Here is a 16,436-nt window from a genome sequence, read left to right on the forward strand (position 1 = left end):
ATCCCTTCATTTTCTGTGTCAAAAGTATACACTATAGTCAGTTTAGGAACCTCAGTACGATTAGAAGTAGGATTGTTGGGTTTCTTCATGCGCTGAGAAAAGGCAGCTGATTTCCTGGTAATAAGCGTAGCACCCGGGTCTGTGACAGACCGCCCAGCAGTGGAACTCCTTCGCTGGGAGTCTCTCTGTCTTGAGTACTGACCAGGCAGGAGGGATACTTGTTTTGCTTTAACTTCAGCCACACTGGAGAGCTGGAAACTAGCTATGCTGGAAGCTTGACCTCAACACCGCCCGTCACTCTATGGACCTCAGCATCTCATACGTGAAATGAAGTGGGCAATGAAGATTTCCAATATTCCCGATTCTATTACTTTATTTATGGACAAAGCAATACTCTTTCTGCTTAATTTCAACTGTACCGAAAGCTAGAGTTCAACTTGTAACAGTTTTCTAATACTAACTGAATGCATATTCAATGCAAGCTAATGACAACATTCACTTTCCAATTACAGTATGAATATTGTTTTGTGCTTACTATAAAATGAAATACACGGTCGTTACAGATGCCTCCTTTCTAATAATTTATACACTGTTCTAGACTGTCCCGAGGCCCAAAGTATCGCTCACTCAACAGCAATATATACTTGATTGCAAATATAAATATTTTAAGTCTCGTCACATACAGTGAACTCTCATTTTTATTTCATACACTGCACATGAGGGTAAGAATCTACTTGTTCGTTCCAAACAAGTATAGCGATTATGGCTGCAGGTATACTGTTATAAATGATTCAACAGTTTATTTGTGTTTTATCTTTTATTCAAAATAGTAACAAAGCAAGCCAAATTACCTAGGGAGCTTTTCTCAAACACAGATGAACAGATGAAAACCCCTGTAAATTATACGGGGGGGAGGGGGACGGAATATGCTGTGTGCTATTTGTGCTGACACCAGTTATATTATGTGTCAACAGAGGTGGGGTTTATAGCTATTGTGCTTCCTCTTTGAAACAGTATAAAGGTTTACAGAGCACACACTGCTCTTCACTTCAGCGGCTCTCTATCTGTGCAGATTAGCTGTCTCGCTTCAGAAGACTAAGAACACAAATGGCGTTCTCTAACCAAAGCTTTCAGTGGGGTACAAGCACCCGCTTCCAACCTACGGCACCCAGTGTCAGCGGTTTAACCTCCAGGAAAATAGCCATCCAAAAGATCCAGGCACCTAGCGTCTACGGGGGAGCCGGTGGCTATGGCACCCGCATATCCACCAGCTCCAGCTATGGACAAGGCTTCGGTGGGAACTTCCAGCTTAGTGTTACTGGTAACGATGTGCTGCTCGCTGGCAATGAAAAATCAACTATGCAAAATCTAAATGACCGTTTGGCTTCATATCTGGAGAAGGTGCGTTCTCTGGAAAAGGCAAACTCCCTGATTGAAAAGCAGATCAAGGAGTGGTATGAGAAGAACACCACAGACGTAAGGCATGACTATAGCTCCTACTTTAAAACAATCGAAGATCTCCAAAGTAAGGTAAGATATCATACAGCCATCTATAAATATATGAATTGCAATTATCAGGGAGATAGATAATAATCTACTGTAGAAAATGTACTTTTCCAAATTGCAATTTTCTCAGCTAAGAAAAAGAAATTATTTATTTTGATCAGATACAAATTAGTGACAGATTTTACAGAATTTGTAATACTAGATATATGTCTGCAGATGTGAGTAATCTCATACATGAAAAATCTGAATCAAAATTAATTAATTCAATTCTGCTTGCCTTAGGTAATTTTAATTTGTGAAAATACTGGTGATAATTTACATATTTAAATATAGTTTAGCATCTATGGATTTCAAAGTGTTTTTTTAGAAGAGTGCCAAATGCTCAGAAAAAATAACAGATCACTACTTGAAATAGTAAATTAACACTATAAACAATAAAATATTCCCACAGCAATCAGCTGATAGATTTGTCAAATCATGTTTCCAGTGACCTTCCTTAAATCTTTCCCCTCTTACTTTTCACCAGTTCTATTTCCTATTCTTTAAAAGCAGATCCCTTCCAGAGAGCAATTATATACCTACTTTGTGACAGGAGAATTTGCCTTTTGGAGAACCCTAATTCCGTCTATGCTCTTCAAAGGGAACTTAGCTTAAACCTAGATGACTACTAGACAGCTAAAGTTAAGCAAGATGAAGCCCACATGCAGTATTAATTTCCAGAAATGGATCGTGTGCATTTATGCGCAAAGAGTCATCGCTTTTCAACCATTCCTTTTCAGATTGCTGCTGCACAGTTGGAAAATGCAAGGCTTGTCCTGCAGATTGACAATGCCAAACTGGCTGCTGATGATTTTAGACTGAAGTAAGTTATGCGATCATTTCATAAATTCTCTTTCATGCTCCTCTTATTCATGAAAGCTTCTACTTATTAGTATCAAAGCTGAGAAGTAAACATTTTCTAACCTGAAGTTTAATAAAAATAAAAATTTTACAACTAAGGCTGTAGTAGTTACCGATTCTAACGTTTACATCAAACAGTTGCATTTTCATGATGACAAAAAGCGCCTTATTTTACAGGTATGAGAACGAATACCTGCTCAGGCAAAGTGTCGAGAGTGACATTAACGGACTGCTCCGAGTTCGCGATGACTTGACTTTGACGAAATCTGATTTGGAGTCACAGATTGAAAGTGTGAATGAAGAACTAGCTTTCCTCAAGAAGAGCCACGAGGAGGTGAGAGCAGCCAAATACTGTCAGGGAGAGGGTTTTTTAAAGTAGCACACATAAACTCAGCCTCACTAGGAATAATGAAACCTTCATGGTTAATCTGAAAGAACATGACGCTTACAGTGGGATCCAGCTCCAGATTACCACATCAAAATTTAAGTACTTATTCATATATTATCTATGTGAATGCGCCTATGGCTCCATTATAATCGAATGAGAGACAGTCAATAAACCAGACACAGCCTAGAGAGGGATTCAGCTGACTGCAGAGCAAACACCTACCAGCTGGTCAGCTGAGACACTCTGGTCTCTACTGGTTGCAACAGGAGCCCCGGCTCATGCAGAGATACCTACAAGTTACATGGATGTACTCAGTACGTCCTCGGAGTCCAAGTGGAAACTGAACTTCACCCTTAGCATTACATTTATAGTTTCAAAGAGCTACAAAGGTGAGAATGTTACACAACCATTGTTTATTTCCCCTTTTCAAGTACAGACACAAACTGAAATCCTAAATTTAAAATGACTGTTAACAAAATCTCAGTTACGGCATATGCCCAAGCTTTCCTCTTACAGTCAACTTCAAAAGTGTAAATCTCTTCTCACATTGCAGAAAATATGTTCTTTAAGCACTGTATTAGAAAAATCCAACCTAGAAAAATAGCCAACCTAGCCACCCACTTAAAACGGTGCTGTGCAGGGCTGAAGCATTTGTATTGTTTCTGGAAGCAGTATAACCGTGTATGACACTAACTGACACCCAAGGTGTTGGGCATCAAAGGCTGAACAGCTCCAGAAACTGCAAAGTGAAGGTTTTCTTTAAGAATATTTGTGGTTTAGGAGTTGCTACCCCACAAAAGCATACAAATGGGAGCCATGACTTCTGCACTCATTCCATAGATCTGGTCCTGAGGAAATTATCTTTTTATCATGTTTACCTATGATATAGCATTTATTGCTACAAAATAAGTAAAATGTTCTAGCATGAGGTACGCTAAACTGTATTTGCAAGGTGATTAAGTTATCTCGCCCTGAGGTGCTATTGAAGAATTACTTTTATGTCTGTAGATTTTGAATTTGCTTTCAATATTCAGGATTGAAAGCTCTCTGTAGCCGATGTTAACCTTTCAAGGCCAGCTTGGACGGGGCTTTGAGCAACCTGGTCTAGTGGGAGGTGTCTAGTGGGGGGTGGAACTAGATGACCTTTAAGGATCCTTCCAACTCTAACCATTCTGCAACGCTGTGATTCTAATACAAAACTCATTGCTGTAGGATGTTGACCGACTGCGCAAACAGGTGGGCGGCTCAGTTAATGTAGAGGTGGATGCTGCTCCAAGTATTGATCTTGCAACTATTATGGAAAACATGAGGAAGCAATATGAAGAAATGGCAGAAAAGAACCGTCAAGAAGCCAAAGAACAATTTGAAAAGCAGGTAAGGTCAATTACTTAAACATTAGCAAGAACCTCAGTCACGTGTCCTTGCAGTTTAGAGTCCCTCCATTTTTGCATTTCAGACAGAAGAACTGAACCAGGAGGTAGCAATCAACGTTGAACAGCTGCAAGCCCAGAGGAGGGAGATCACCGACCGGAGACAGATCTTTCAGGGTCTGGAGCTAGAATTACAGTCCCACCTTAACATGGTAAATAATACAGAGCACTTGAAATAAGGCCTGTCTTTAGTAGACAGTTACATGGATAAATAAATAAACTGAGAGGCTTTTTAATCAACATGTTATTTTAACACAAAAATGAATCCTCTTGAATAATACATCTCTCTTCTTTTCATCGGCTGTAGAAAAAGTCATTAGAAGACACTCTGGCCGAAACTGAAGCACGTTACAGTTATCAGCTAACCCAAATACAGGAAGCAGTTGCCAATTTAGAGGCTCAACTGCGGCAACTCCGAGCTGAAATGGAGGGTCAGAATAATGAGTACAGTATATTGCTGGATATCAAGACTCGCTTGGAAATGGAGATTGCCACGTACCGCCGTCTGCTGGAAGGAGAGGACAGCGGGTGAGGAAATACATGCACTTTGCTTGTGGGTTTAGTTTTGTATGACTGCAAACAACATTGCAAATACTGTCTATATTCAGGGAAGGTGAAAGTGTAAACTCTGCCAGTTGCCAGCTGGGGGGGGAGTCTGCTGCCCAGTTCTCAGCCATACATTCAGAGCAGGCTGCGGGTCGTGCTGGGCTTCAGAGGCTGCTGTGGAAGTCAGCTGAGTTTGTCTCTCTCAGCCTCTGCATAGGTATATGCTGTTGCTCTTTGTGAGCTGAGCAGCTGGATAGATGTTCACACGCCATAAGCATCAGTAATTCAATTATGGATTGACTTGTCCATAACTGCAACGACTGTAGCTTCTGCAGGCCTGGGCTATCCCGGGCTAGGTATTTTTTTTTTAACCTGGTTTAGACACCACAGCACCTAGTCACACTACAGCAGGCGCTGCAAGAGCATATTGGCCTTCTCTTGTAGTCCGTGGCAGGTTTTGCAGCCTGCGCTGGATTATGTTCTGCTCTACCTGTGTCACTAGTAGCCAAGCTAATTACAAATTTGAAGAGGTGCAAGCAAGCCGATGCTACGTGTTCAGATTATCCAGTATCCCATATTCTGTAGTGAAAAGAGCAGACATCTATGAAAGTAGGGCAAGCAGACAGTGGTATGTATTTCCCCCCAAGAAATATCTGCATGAGCTGAAGTCATAGCACTGCAGACACGTCTGCAGATTCATTTCACCTATAGCTTATGCTTCCCAAGTTTTGCTTTAACAGAGAAGACTCATTCAAACATATGGTTAAATGTCTTGATGAAAGGACATCAGCTGTCTTGATTAAATATACAGGAAACATACAAGGATTTTTCTTCAATATGTTAGGCACCTTATATTTATATTTTTTAAATTTCTAACTTGAACAGACATTTCCAATTGGAGGCATCTGCAGCACAGCTTGAAAAAGGTATGTCACACTAACTTCCTTATTTTTTGATGGCTGCCTGTTGAAATGTTGTGGAACTAAGTAGCCTGACATAAACTGACACAGTTTCAGAGCAAGTGGAACCTTACATCAAGAAAGCAATCAACTGTATGAACAGATAACCTACAGGGATCATACAAAGCCTGGTTTTATGTATAGAATTCAGGTGCCCAAAGTATAACCACAGACTCCTCAAAGAGCCAAGAGAATGACAGAGAATTATTGAATTACCCTCTGGAGGACTGCAGGAGCATCTGCTTCTCTCCGCTGACTACGCAGGGAGACTAGGCTCCTAAATAAAGTGTCTCGTGTCATAGCGAAAGTAGCCATTTCAGTGTAAGACTATTCCTAGGTCTTAGGTCTACAAGTTTGTGCTAAACTGAAGCGAAAATATCAGGAGGGATAAAGAGGTATTCAACATAATGTCCACTATAGTATTATGGGTAACATACAGGATGTTCAAAGGAAGAGAAACCATATCCTGTATACCGCCAAAGTTTACTTCACAGTAACTGCATTGAAAAGATGCCTTGATCTATTTTCTCATATGTGGAATAGCTGCCAATACTAATGTTATTCTGTCAATATACACTGAATTTAATTAATTCACTGTTCAATTTCATTACCAGAATCAAGTAAAGTTAAGAAGATCAAGACAATTGTTGAAGAGGTGGTTGATGGCAAGGTTGTCTCCTCAGAGGTCAAAGAGATTGAAGAGAAACTGTAAATGGTACCAGCAGAGAAGAGACAGCCTCTGAGCTTGTTGGAGCTGGTGCCAAAACTAAAAGATTAATCTTTACAAAGAATCCAATCTTCTCTCTAAAACCCAGAAGGGTTGAAAAATGCCAAACAATGAAATCTCAAACAATCTTCTTCTTTTTTTCTCTTTTTTGGAGGGGGAGCAGAAGCGGTTATTAATAAAAGTCAGTAAGTTACAAAGCACAGTTTTTGGTTTTATTTACATAGTGACTAAATACCTTGATGAAAAAAAAAAAACCAACAAATCAGCCTGTTATAAATGTACAATTGTTTCCAAGACAGATAAAAATGGAAGTTTTAGTTTTTACTTATATCTGTCTTAAAATTACATTAAAAAACTTGTTCAGTAAAAATTGGAAAGTCAAATGACTTATAGCATGAATTTACTATAGCTTTTAAAATAAATTAAATTTAGAAAAATACTTAAGTACTGATCACTGTTGAAGTTTCAAAGCGCTAAGCTGGTGAAGGTCATGAGATGAAGATATGGGACAAAATTTTTTCTTCATTACTACAGAGAGTTCACCTCAACATCTGGTGCCTTACGTTTTCTCACACTTTCAACATATTAATAAAAGAAAAGTTTTTAGAAGAGAGCTACTATTTCTGAAATGTTGACGGACACCTTATCAAAACTTTACAAGAAAGAATTTACCAGATACAGATTATACACTCTTTATCAAATATCTTAATTAAATTGCAGTTCAAAGCTTAGCAATCTATTTTTTCTCCTACATACTAGCATGTTTAGAGTAGATTTGCTTTTAAAAACACATTAAAATGTTGATTCCGTGCACCTTTCCTGAACTGGAACTACCATTCAAATGTTATGCAGCTTCACTTCAGTAAAACACTATTTTCAACTAAAAAGAAGTGTCAATTTTCATTTTATAATAAAGTAAAATGTAAAATTGAAGAAGCCTGTTCATTTTTTTCACTCTCTGTGAATGTTTATATCACCAGGGACTATAGCAAGCAGAGATATTTTATCAACAAGAATATATTTTGCCTTTCAGTTCAGAAATGAAAAGACCCCCATTTCTACCAAACCTTTCTCTACCAGTAATTGCCCGCACCCTCTCCTGTCCAGCACATCTCCTATGCCCCACCCACACCTTCAGTCCAAGGAGTCCACATTTTCCTCTTGACAACATAAACACAAAAAAAAACCAACCCTCACCTGTCCAACACGCTATTTATTGTACATAAACAGCTGCCAAAGAAAATAATCCTTTGCTTTCACAATGATGAGTCACTGGTACCAAGCTATCAGTTCATCTCTACATAAATGCTTTATTTAAACCTTTGATCTACTGCTCATAATACATTTCTGCCCAAAAAAGCACCCCTGCTCCTAGATATAGATAAATTAAAAATTAATACCTTTCAGTTGACAAATCCAATGATATAATTAAGCCAGGACAAAGAAAAAACAATTTTCTGTTTACCAAAATAACTTCAAAAGAAAAGTATATTGGTTTTGAAGGGTTTCCGTGCCTAAGCCTGTAACCTAGAAGAGCTATATTTGATCTTTAGATTTATATTCTGAAACGCAAAAAAATACAGAAATCATTTTCCCTATTTTGAGATAATAGCAAACTATTCAGAAGAAAAAATGGTTAGTTTTCAACTCAAAAGTATAAACAGTTGGTATAGGCTATGCATATTACACAAATATATTTCAATGATGAAAGGTTCAGGGCAGAAAACACAATTACAAATTATATTCAGTATAGTCAAGTATATTTTTATATATATATATATATATGTTTTCAAATTAATGATCAACCTGCAGATCACTGAGTGTCCATAAGCCTCTTCATGCACTTTTGCTGCTCGCTTTTCTTACTTCTTATTAAACATACAGAGAGAGCTAATCTGGCAGAGGTTCACGCCAGAAAAGTATTATGAAAGGAAACACATTTTTGACGTGCGCACTGGGAAGTATGATATGAAAGGGATCATTACACCGACTTAACCATACTTGTATAATAATAGCCCCAAACCAAGGAAGAAATTAATATGTAATGACAAAAAAATTATTTAGGAAGGATTTAAATGTGAAAAGAATTTTTTGTGCTCCATTGCACATGGCAAAACATTATCATGATGTCTTAGCTCTACTCCACCCGTTTCCCCTCACGCAGCAAATACCTGGAGGGCACCAGATTTCCACTCCCATTGGCACATATCATTTAGTTCAGTCAGGACATACTAAACTGACTTTCCTCCAAACGAGAGAGAGAAAAAGAATTAAAGCTCTTCCTAGGAGGTGGGGACTACCACTGAAACACCCAACTGCCTTCCCTATATAAAGCTTCAACTGTTCCCTGCGCTGCCTGGCTCTGCGTTGCGTGCTTCGCAAAACCAGGCACCTCCAGCACCATGGCACTTTCCATGCGCACAAGTGGTGGATCCCGGCAACTCTCTTCTCGGAGTGGGCTTGGCGGGGGATCTCTGAGAATGTCTAGTTCTAGTGGCGGAGGAGGTTTTGGTGGCAGTGGACTGGGGTTTGGTGGTGGATCTGGCGGAGGTTTTGGTGCTGCTTCTATGCTTGGTGCAGGCTCTGGCTTCAGTGGGGGTTTTGGGAGCAGCTTAAGTAGTGGCTTTGGTGGAGGCTTTGGTAGTGGTTTAGGAGGTAGCTATGGAAGTAGCTTAGGTGGCGGGTTTGGTGGAGGTTTAGGAAGTGGTTTTGGCAGCAGCTCAGGCACTGGTTTTGGAGGTGGCTTTGGTAGTGGCTCAGGATCTGGTTTTGGAGGCGGTTTTGGCACTGCTGGTGCTGGGGATGGTGGCCTTCTTTCTGGCTCAAAAAAAGAAACTATGCAGAACCTCAATGACCGTCTGGCTGCTTATCTGGACAAAGTACGATCTCTGGAAGATGCCAATACAGAGCTGGAGAGCAAAATCCGCGAGTGGTATGAGAAAAACGGCCCTGGCACTGGTATCCCTGGATCTGGGAATGACTATAGTAAATACTATCCTATAATTGAAGATCTTCGAAACAAGGTAGTAAAGCAATGTACTTAACATATCTTTACATTTGTAACTCACCTCATAATATTCTGGATAAAAATAACAAATTCCTTTCAGAAACCAAGAGCGTATTTATTCTACAGTACCAACGCTTGTAATAACCTCTGTAACACTGCGTTGGTATCATGTGTTGAATTCTTCTTGTATATTAATGGCAGTTCTGTAGCTCTATACACAATGTTGTGGGACTTGGTCTAATTAGAATCAACAATAAGGCAGTGATGGAATCCAGTTCTATAAACTCTTGCAGATTACAAAGTTTGAATTTTAATAAGTTTCATGTTTCTTATATCACAAATTCAATTCCTGAAATAGACAGAGCACCTGGCAAGGTCTTCAGAGATTATAAACCATCTAGTCATAGAATGCAAACCGGTATTCTACCATTAAGTGAAGCATGCCAATTTGCAGAAGCTGAAAACCTATCCTATATATTTTCATTGTACAAGAATTTCATTAATCAATTATACAAGAGTCTAACAAATGACATCTCATATTATAATCATATTTAGGATTAAAGTTATGTAAATAGCTTTATTGAGCTGCAAAGCCATTTGGCCATAAAATCATTCTCTGAACATTGTTTGTATTCCAGATCATTAATGCAACTATTGACAATGCAAGAATCATTTTGCAGATCGATAATGCCAGGTTGGCTGCTGATGATTTCAGACTGAAGTAAGTATATCTTAATATTACAAAAACTCTTACTAATATTTTAAGGAGAAAACATTTTGTATTCAAAACTCTCTTTCATTTCACATAATTATTAAACAATGTTATCATAACTCTGTGTATTAAGATTTCATAGTGAAAGCTATATAAGTAAATAGTAATAGTTTGCATTTGACCTCATTAGCCACATAAAAAATCATATTTAATGCCTTTCTTCACAGATATGAGAATGAAGTGGCTCTTCGCCAGAGCGTGGAAGCTGACATCAATGGTCTGCGCAGAGTTCTTGATGAGCTGACCTTGACAAGAGCTGATATGGAGATGCAGATTGAAAGCCTGAATGAAGAACTGGCTTATCTCAAGAAGAATCATGAAGAGGTACTTTTTTTTTCTTTGTGATTTCATAACAAGGCGGATGGAATTGTGAAATATCAAGTCATTCCCTTATTTACGCCAGTGGGAGTTCCCTGTTTTCGTTATTTGTTTTGTTTGTTTCTTGTTGAAACAGAATTTATATCACACATATTTCTTTATATATGTCTTTGGTAGAACTATTTTGCCTTTTATTAACAGAAACATTTATTTATTTTAAATCTCTGCAGGAGCTTCAGGGTATCCAAAGCAGTGCGGTTGGCGAAGTCAGCGTTGAAATGGATGCTGCTCCAGGAACTGACCTGACCAAGCTTTTGAATGACATGAGGGGACAGTATGAAGTCATTGCTGAGCAAAATCGTAAAGAGGCTGAAGCATGGTTCAATGAAAAAGTAAAAACCAGAGATAGAAAATTAAGCGACATGCATGTAAAAAGGAGTTAAATATTTGTAACAGTAAAATTACACTCTGTTCTTCCTTGTCATTTCAGAGTGGGGAGCTGAAAAGGGAAATTTCCACCAATACTGAGCAGCTTCAGTCAGGAAAGAGTGAGATCACAGATTTAAAACGGACTCTCCAGAGCTTGGAAATTGAACTACAATCTCAGCTTGCCATGGTATGTTCTAAGGAAGCTGCTAACTAGTCAGAGTAAAATTCCCAACTTCAAAAATGTTGTTAGATCTTCTACCGTTCAATAGGATTTAAGATTTGCATTTATTTCCCATTAAATCCTGCATTCTTTTTGTTCCTAAATAGGAGTAGTATATATAATTGGATTGCAAGTAGGATGTTATAAAGCAGATGAACTTTTATGTTCACATTCAGCAAAGCATCAAAGGACAGTTTTCAAACCAGTATTTCAAGAAAAAAAATAATCTCTAAGTAATGAGGCTATACTTACTCCCATTAAACTATTTCAGTTGGTTTTGTCTTTGTAAAGAAATCTTTTTTTCCTCAATCAGAGATTATTTAATATACTTCTTGATTATGTAATATACTTCTTACACAGAAAAAATCCCTTGAAGACACTTTAGCAGAAACGGAAGGAGGTTACTGTGCTCAGCTTTCACAAATGCAACTTCAGATTGGGAATCTGGAGTCTCAGCTGTTTCAGGTCAGGGCTGATATGGAGCGACAGAATGCAGAGTATCAACAGCTTCTAGACATCAAGACTCGTCTGGAAATGGAGATTGAAACCTATCGTCGCTTGCTGGATGGCGAGTTTGTGTAAGTAACTAATTTACATAAAGTATACCCTCTGCTTTCGGTAGCAATAGCCTTTCCACAAAAAAAAAAAAAAAAAAAAAAAAGAGGTAAAAACAAGCAGTACATTCACCAAAAGACCATATGGCCCATACCATGATTCTGAAATAATACACACAGGCTCTACATGGAAGAAGATGAACCATCTGCTCAGTATTTAATTCAATTTCTCCTGATCCTGACAAACATTCGGCAATATTGCATGTTTCTGATTCCCTTTTAGGAGCGCAGGACAGGGAGTTACATTTGAAAGCTCGTCCTTGACGGGGTCCAAATCACAGACACAATCACTGGATTCTTCTCAGGGTAGGTAGAACTTGAATGAATAAAATTTTGTTTCTAAAGTCATTCTTAGAAATAAAATAATACATGCTATTCTGTTTAACTACATCCTAGAGTTCATCACAAGAAGCAGCCAATTTGAAAGGAAAGATGTAACTGTTCGTGTACACATGCTGCTCTGTTTTATAATTTTTAACACTATTAATAATTTTTTTGGGCTTGTTTATGATGTTTAGATCCTACCAAAACTAGAAAGATCAAGACAATTGTCGAAGAAGTGGTAGATGGAAAAGTTGTTGCATCGCATGTTAAGGAAGTTGAAGAGAAGATATAAGGCTCAATCTGATACTGCAAAGGATCTATTCACTCCATGTTTCTTTCAAAGCCAAAATGGATAAATAATTTTGTTCTCTTGTATGAAGTGATAAAAATAGATTGGCTTTTTACTAAGTTTCTTTTACATTAAACAAATCCTGCACTTTAATTCTTAGCAGTCATGCAATATATTTTCTACTTCAGTCTATTGGTATTACATGTACTATTTTCAGAGTGTTCTTTAAATATATCATCAATTGTTTGTTCAATATCTAGAAACATAGTGCACACATTAGGCATTTAACTAGATATGCTTTTTTATAATTTTTAGTAATTAAAAATAATTTTGCTATTCTAACCTAATTTTCCAGTTTTCTTGATTAATAAAAAGGACTCAGCAAGCTTTAAGATATTAGTCTCCCTTTATTCTTCATTTCGGACTGCTGCTCCTGATCTATATTTGCCATTCTGTTGGGCGTCTTGCTTTACCGTACGCTATGTGTGTGGTTTGGTATTCCCCATTAATTTAGATAAATTAATCCAATGCTACAACACGTACATATTAAAAAACTGTTTAAATGTGGGATTAAAGGAACGCTTGATAACTTTTAATTTAAAGCTATCAATTTAAGGCTTAAATTCGTGCAAACAGCACATCTTGCAGAGGCTGCAGCTACAGCGGGGCAGGGATGCCAGCAGTGTGCCATGGCCCGCAGTGCCACCTGCCGGGAGCACGGGAAGGGCTTGCGAATCCCGACTTGGGCTTCCAGATGACCAACTCAAATGAACTAGTTAAAGAATGATGAACCAAAATACAATCTCCTTACAGTTCACACCTACGCCTTTGTTCTTGAGCCACACTGTTGATGATTTTTGTGTGATTCTCAGATAAGACAAGGAAGGGACTGTGACCTCTTACACGTATATTACTGTGTCTCTAGAACACAGATGTTCTGCACATTCTAGTACATCCCTTGAATGCTTGACCCAAACCAAAAGTTCAATGGGAGCACAGATTTCATACTGTGCTTCCATTCTGCCTTTTGTAAAACCCACTACTAGCATTTTTTCTCCTTCCTGCTTGGAACCAATAAAAACAATAATCAAAGAACTAAACCAGCTTGGTAGAATCGCAACATCTAAAATTCAGTCAAAGAAAAAGCACTGTGCTAAATGTCCTAAAGAAATGAAATAGAAGAATCTTCTATATATGCCAGTACAAAGATGGAAGAACTTGAAAACCTCTTGAGTAAAGGCACCATCTTCAACAGTTTAAGGAAGTAATTTCTTTTCTAAAGGTGTGGAACACAAGCGTATCTCTTCCCCCCCCTTTTAAAAGCAGTAATGATAAATAAAGGAAAAGAATCTTACTACATACAATGTATTTCAATAATATTTTTTACCGCTGCAGACTACATTTTTTAATTAAAATAATTACAATATTAATTAAAATGATATCAGAAACAGATAAACTGTGGTTGTTTATGTAGCTGAGTATGACTATCAAGAGTACCATTATAGAGAAATTTTAAGATTATAGACTGAAGGAAATTTTTTCTCTTCCTAAGACAGGACAGCATTCATCATCCTTCTTCCTTATCCATAATTTTTTTCTCATATGTGAAAAACCTAACACCATATCATCTTCTCCATTATTGACAGCATCTCCATTTTGAAGAGTAAAACATGACTCCTTTGTCTTTTTCTTCCAAAGGCACATACACTTTCAGAATAATTGTATACAAAGAAATATGAAATAATGTACATACCTCAAGGACTGCAATTGTGATTGCTGTGAAATCATTATTCCCTACACCATTCAATGTAGGTTTCCACTGAATAATTATGTAATTTACCTACACGCACATTAATCGTGAATTTAACATTATGACCTAAAAGACAACTGAGAATTGCCTAGGGTGCAGTTTTGATGTATGTAAAATCTAGAAACCACACTGGCTACTGTCTTGCGAGAAAGCACCAACAGTAAACCAGAGCAGGTTGCACTCACTCTAGCATTAGTATACTGTATCACAGAATCCAAATAATTGACGCACAGTATCTGAACTGTAAAGTTAACTAAAATCTAACGTCTGTAATAAAATATGAACATTGAAAGTAGCTAGAATTCAAAATTACATAAATCCTAGTAAAGATACGATTGCTTACACCTACCTACCTTTAGCCTTCAGGGACCTTGTAGCCAGATGTTCCCTTTACACCTGAAAAAAGGTGGAAAAAGAAAGCATTAGTGCAAATTTCTTTTTTTAAAAGCTTTTAAAAATTGTATCAACTGGCAAATGTTTAGCTCCTGGTAATATGAAGATTCATCCACAGATGCTTGTTGATGCATAAAGTTTGGTTTGTGGGACTAAATCAAATATCCCTGCAGACCTCTATATTGTATTTCAAACTTACACATTTCAGGATTAATTTCTGGACACTAGACAGCCTTGACTTTGCCTGATGTGAACAGAGAACATTCTGAGTCACAGGGAACTGAAAACAAACTGTAAATAATCAGTATTGCAATGCAAGGAAAAAAGGAAGATTTTAAATTACATTTCAAGTTCTTATTTGCTTAAAATACATCGGCTCTTCCTATTAATGCTTATACTGTCCTAAGGTGTGTCACCTTATGCTTGTTTGATGGATTCCTACTGTTTTCATTATGGGACTCTTCCCATATCATCAATGAAAAACACTGTCAATATTTTGGTTTTAAAACTACATAAAACTAGAATAATCCAGACACTTGTAGAAAAGATAGTGGACAACAAAACATTCTCATCTCAGTCCAGGTCAGCTGAAAAACAGCCAGCTAAGAACACAGGATCCTTTCACATGTGCCAGCGGACAGAGCCAAGAACGAGGAAGCCTTAAGCACACAAGGAGACTTTAAAGTGGTGTAATTCTTTGACTTCTAAAAAGATGAGTGTCTTGTAAAAGTTTACTGCCTTTTTTTTCTCATTTTACTGACGTATATTCTTATTTGGAACCTAAAAATGCATTCCACTTAGTGAATTTTTATTTTTTAGTGTTTTTTTTACTAAATACCTGGTGTTGCCCATTACTGAAAAAACTTTGAAAAAGAGGTAAGAGCTGTTCTTAGCAGACAAGGTCATTGGGATCATACAGTAGCTACAGTGAGCTAGGAAATGAAGAACTATTTGCAAAACACACAGCACAGCAGACAACCTATACTTTCCACCTCCCTGGTAGGAGTCAGGAAAGTTGTAAGAATTTTACATATCTGATATTCTGTGAACAGAACACTGACACATGGCAGAGGTACGGCAAACCCCTTCAGGGACAAACCAGACCCTTTTTCTGACAGCACTTAGCTGTGTTTGAAGTGTTAATTTACCAGAACTTTGCACTCTGCTGAAGGGGAGCTGAACCCCTCGCCACAAGGTGCACAAGCATTCTTTACCCCTAGTAGTGCTGGTTCCCCTCCCTCTTTTTGTGTTCCTGCCCAGAGAAACACCCACATGTTGGGTGCGAGGGTGTCCAGGAGCCCAGCTCTTTTTCAAAGTGGAACAGTCATCAACACCAGGTCAGGTCAGACACCTGAGACTTTGCCTTGCTGAGTCTTGAAAACCTTCAAGGAAATTCTATAACATCACTAAACAACCGGCTTCAGTGCTGCACACTGCCCGGTGCAGGCGCATCCCAGCAGCGATGCCACCAGTACAGGTGCACTGCCTGGAAGCTCTTCCCCTCCCTTCCCCTCTGCCATTGCACTCTCATGCTGTGCACCTGTAATTTTGTCCTTTGCATCTCTTAACCTCACATTTCTTGAGGTTACAAAAAATGCAGTTAAAGTGTAACAAAAACATGAAGACACTGCATATATTCATTTCAGCACATAATTCAGATAGCATTATCTTAATCGCTGCAACAGTGACAGATCCTTGCTTTATGAAACTCGCTTTTCGAGAGGATCGGAAGCCTCTGACCTTCAGTGCTTCCTCGGAAATGCAGCTCTGCCGCTTTAAAGCCGGGCGGCAGGTCGGCTCTCGC

General features: G+C 38.2%; 1 protein-coding gene across 1 annotated transcript; it reads left to right on the plus strand.

The window, feature by feature from the left end:
* Positions 1-1,107: 1,107 nt before the first annotated feature.
* LOC309681181 (uncharacterized protein) lies at positions 1,108-12,432 on the plus strand (the record flags this gene model as incomplete). Its single annotated transcript, XM_082495020.1, has 15 exons — positions 1,108-1,530; positions 2,286-2,368; positions 2,584-2,740; positions 4,007-4,168; positions 4,251-4,376; positions 4,532-4,752; positions 5,273-5,379; positions 8,845-9,479; positions 10,102-10,184; positions 10,403-10,559; positions 10,784-10,945; positions 11,044-11,169; positions 11,563-11,780; positions 12,040-12,122; positions 12,335-12,432. 15 exons carry the CDS (start codon positions 1,108-1,110, stop codon positions 12,430-12,432), a joined length of 2,841 nt encoding a protein of 946 aa, XP_082351146.1.
* Positions 12,433-16,436: the final 4,004 nt, after the last annotated feature.

Source organism: Vanellus vanellus (genome assembly GCF_965231255.1).
Source record: "Vanellus vanellus genome assembly, chromosome: 24".
NCBI lineage: Eukaryota > Metazoa > Chordata > Aves > Charadriiformes > Charadriidae > Vanellus > Vanellus vanellus.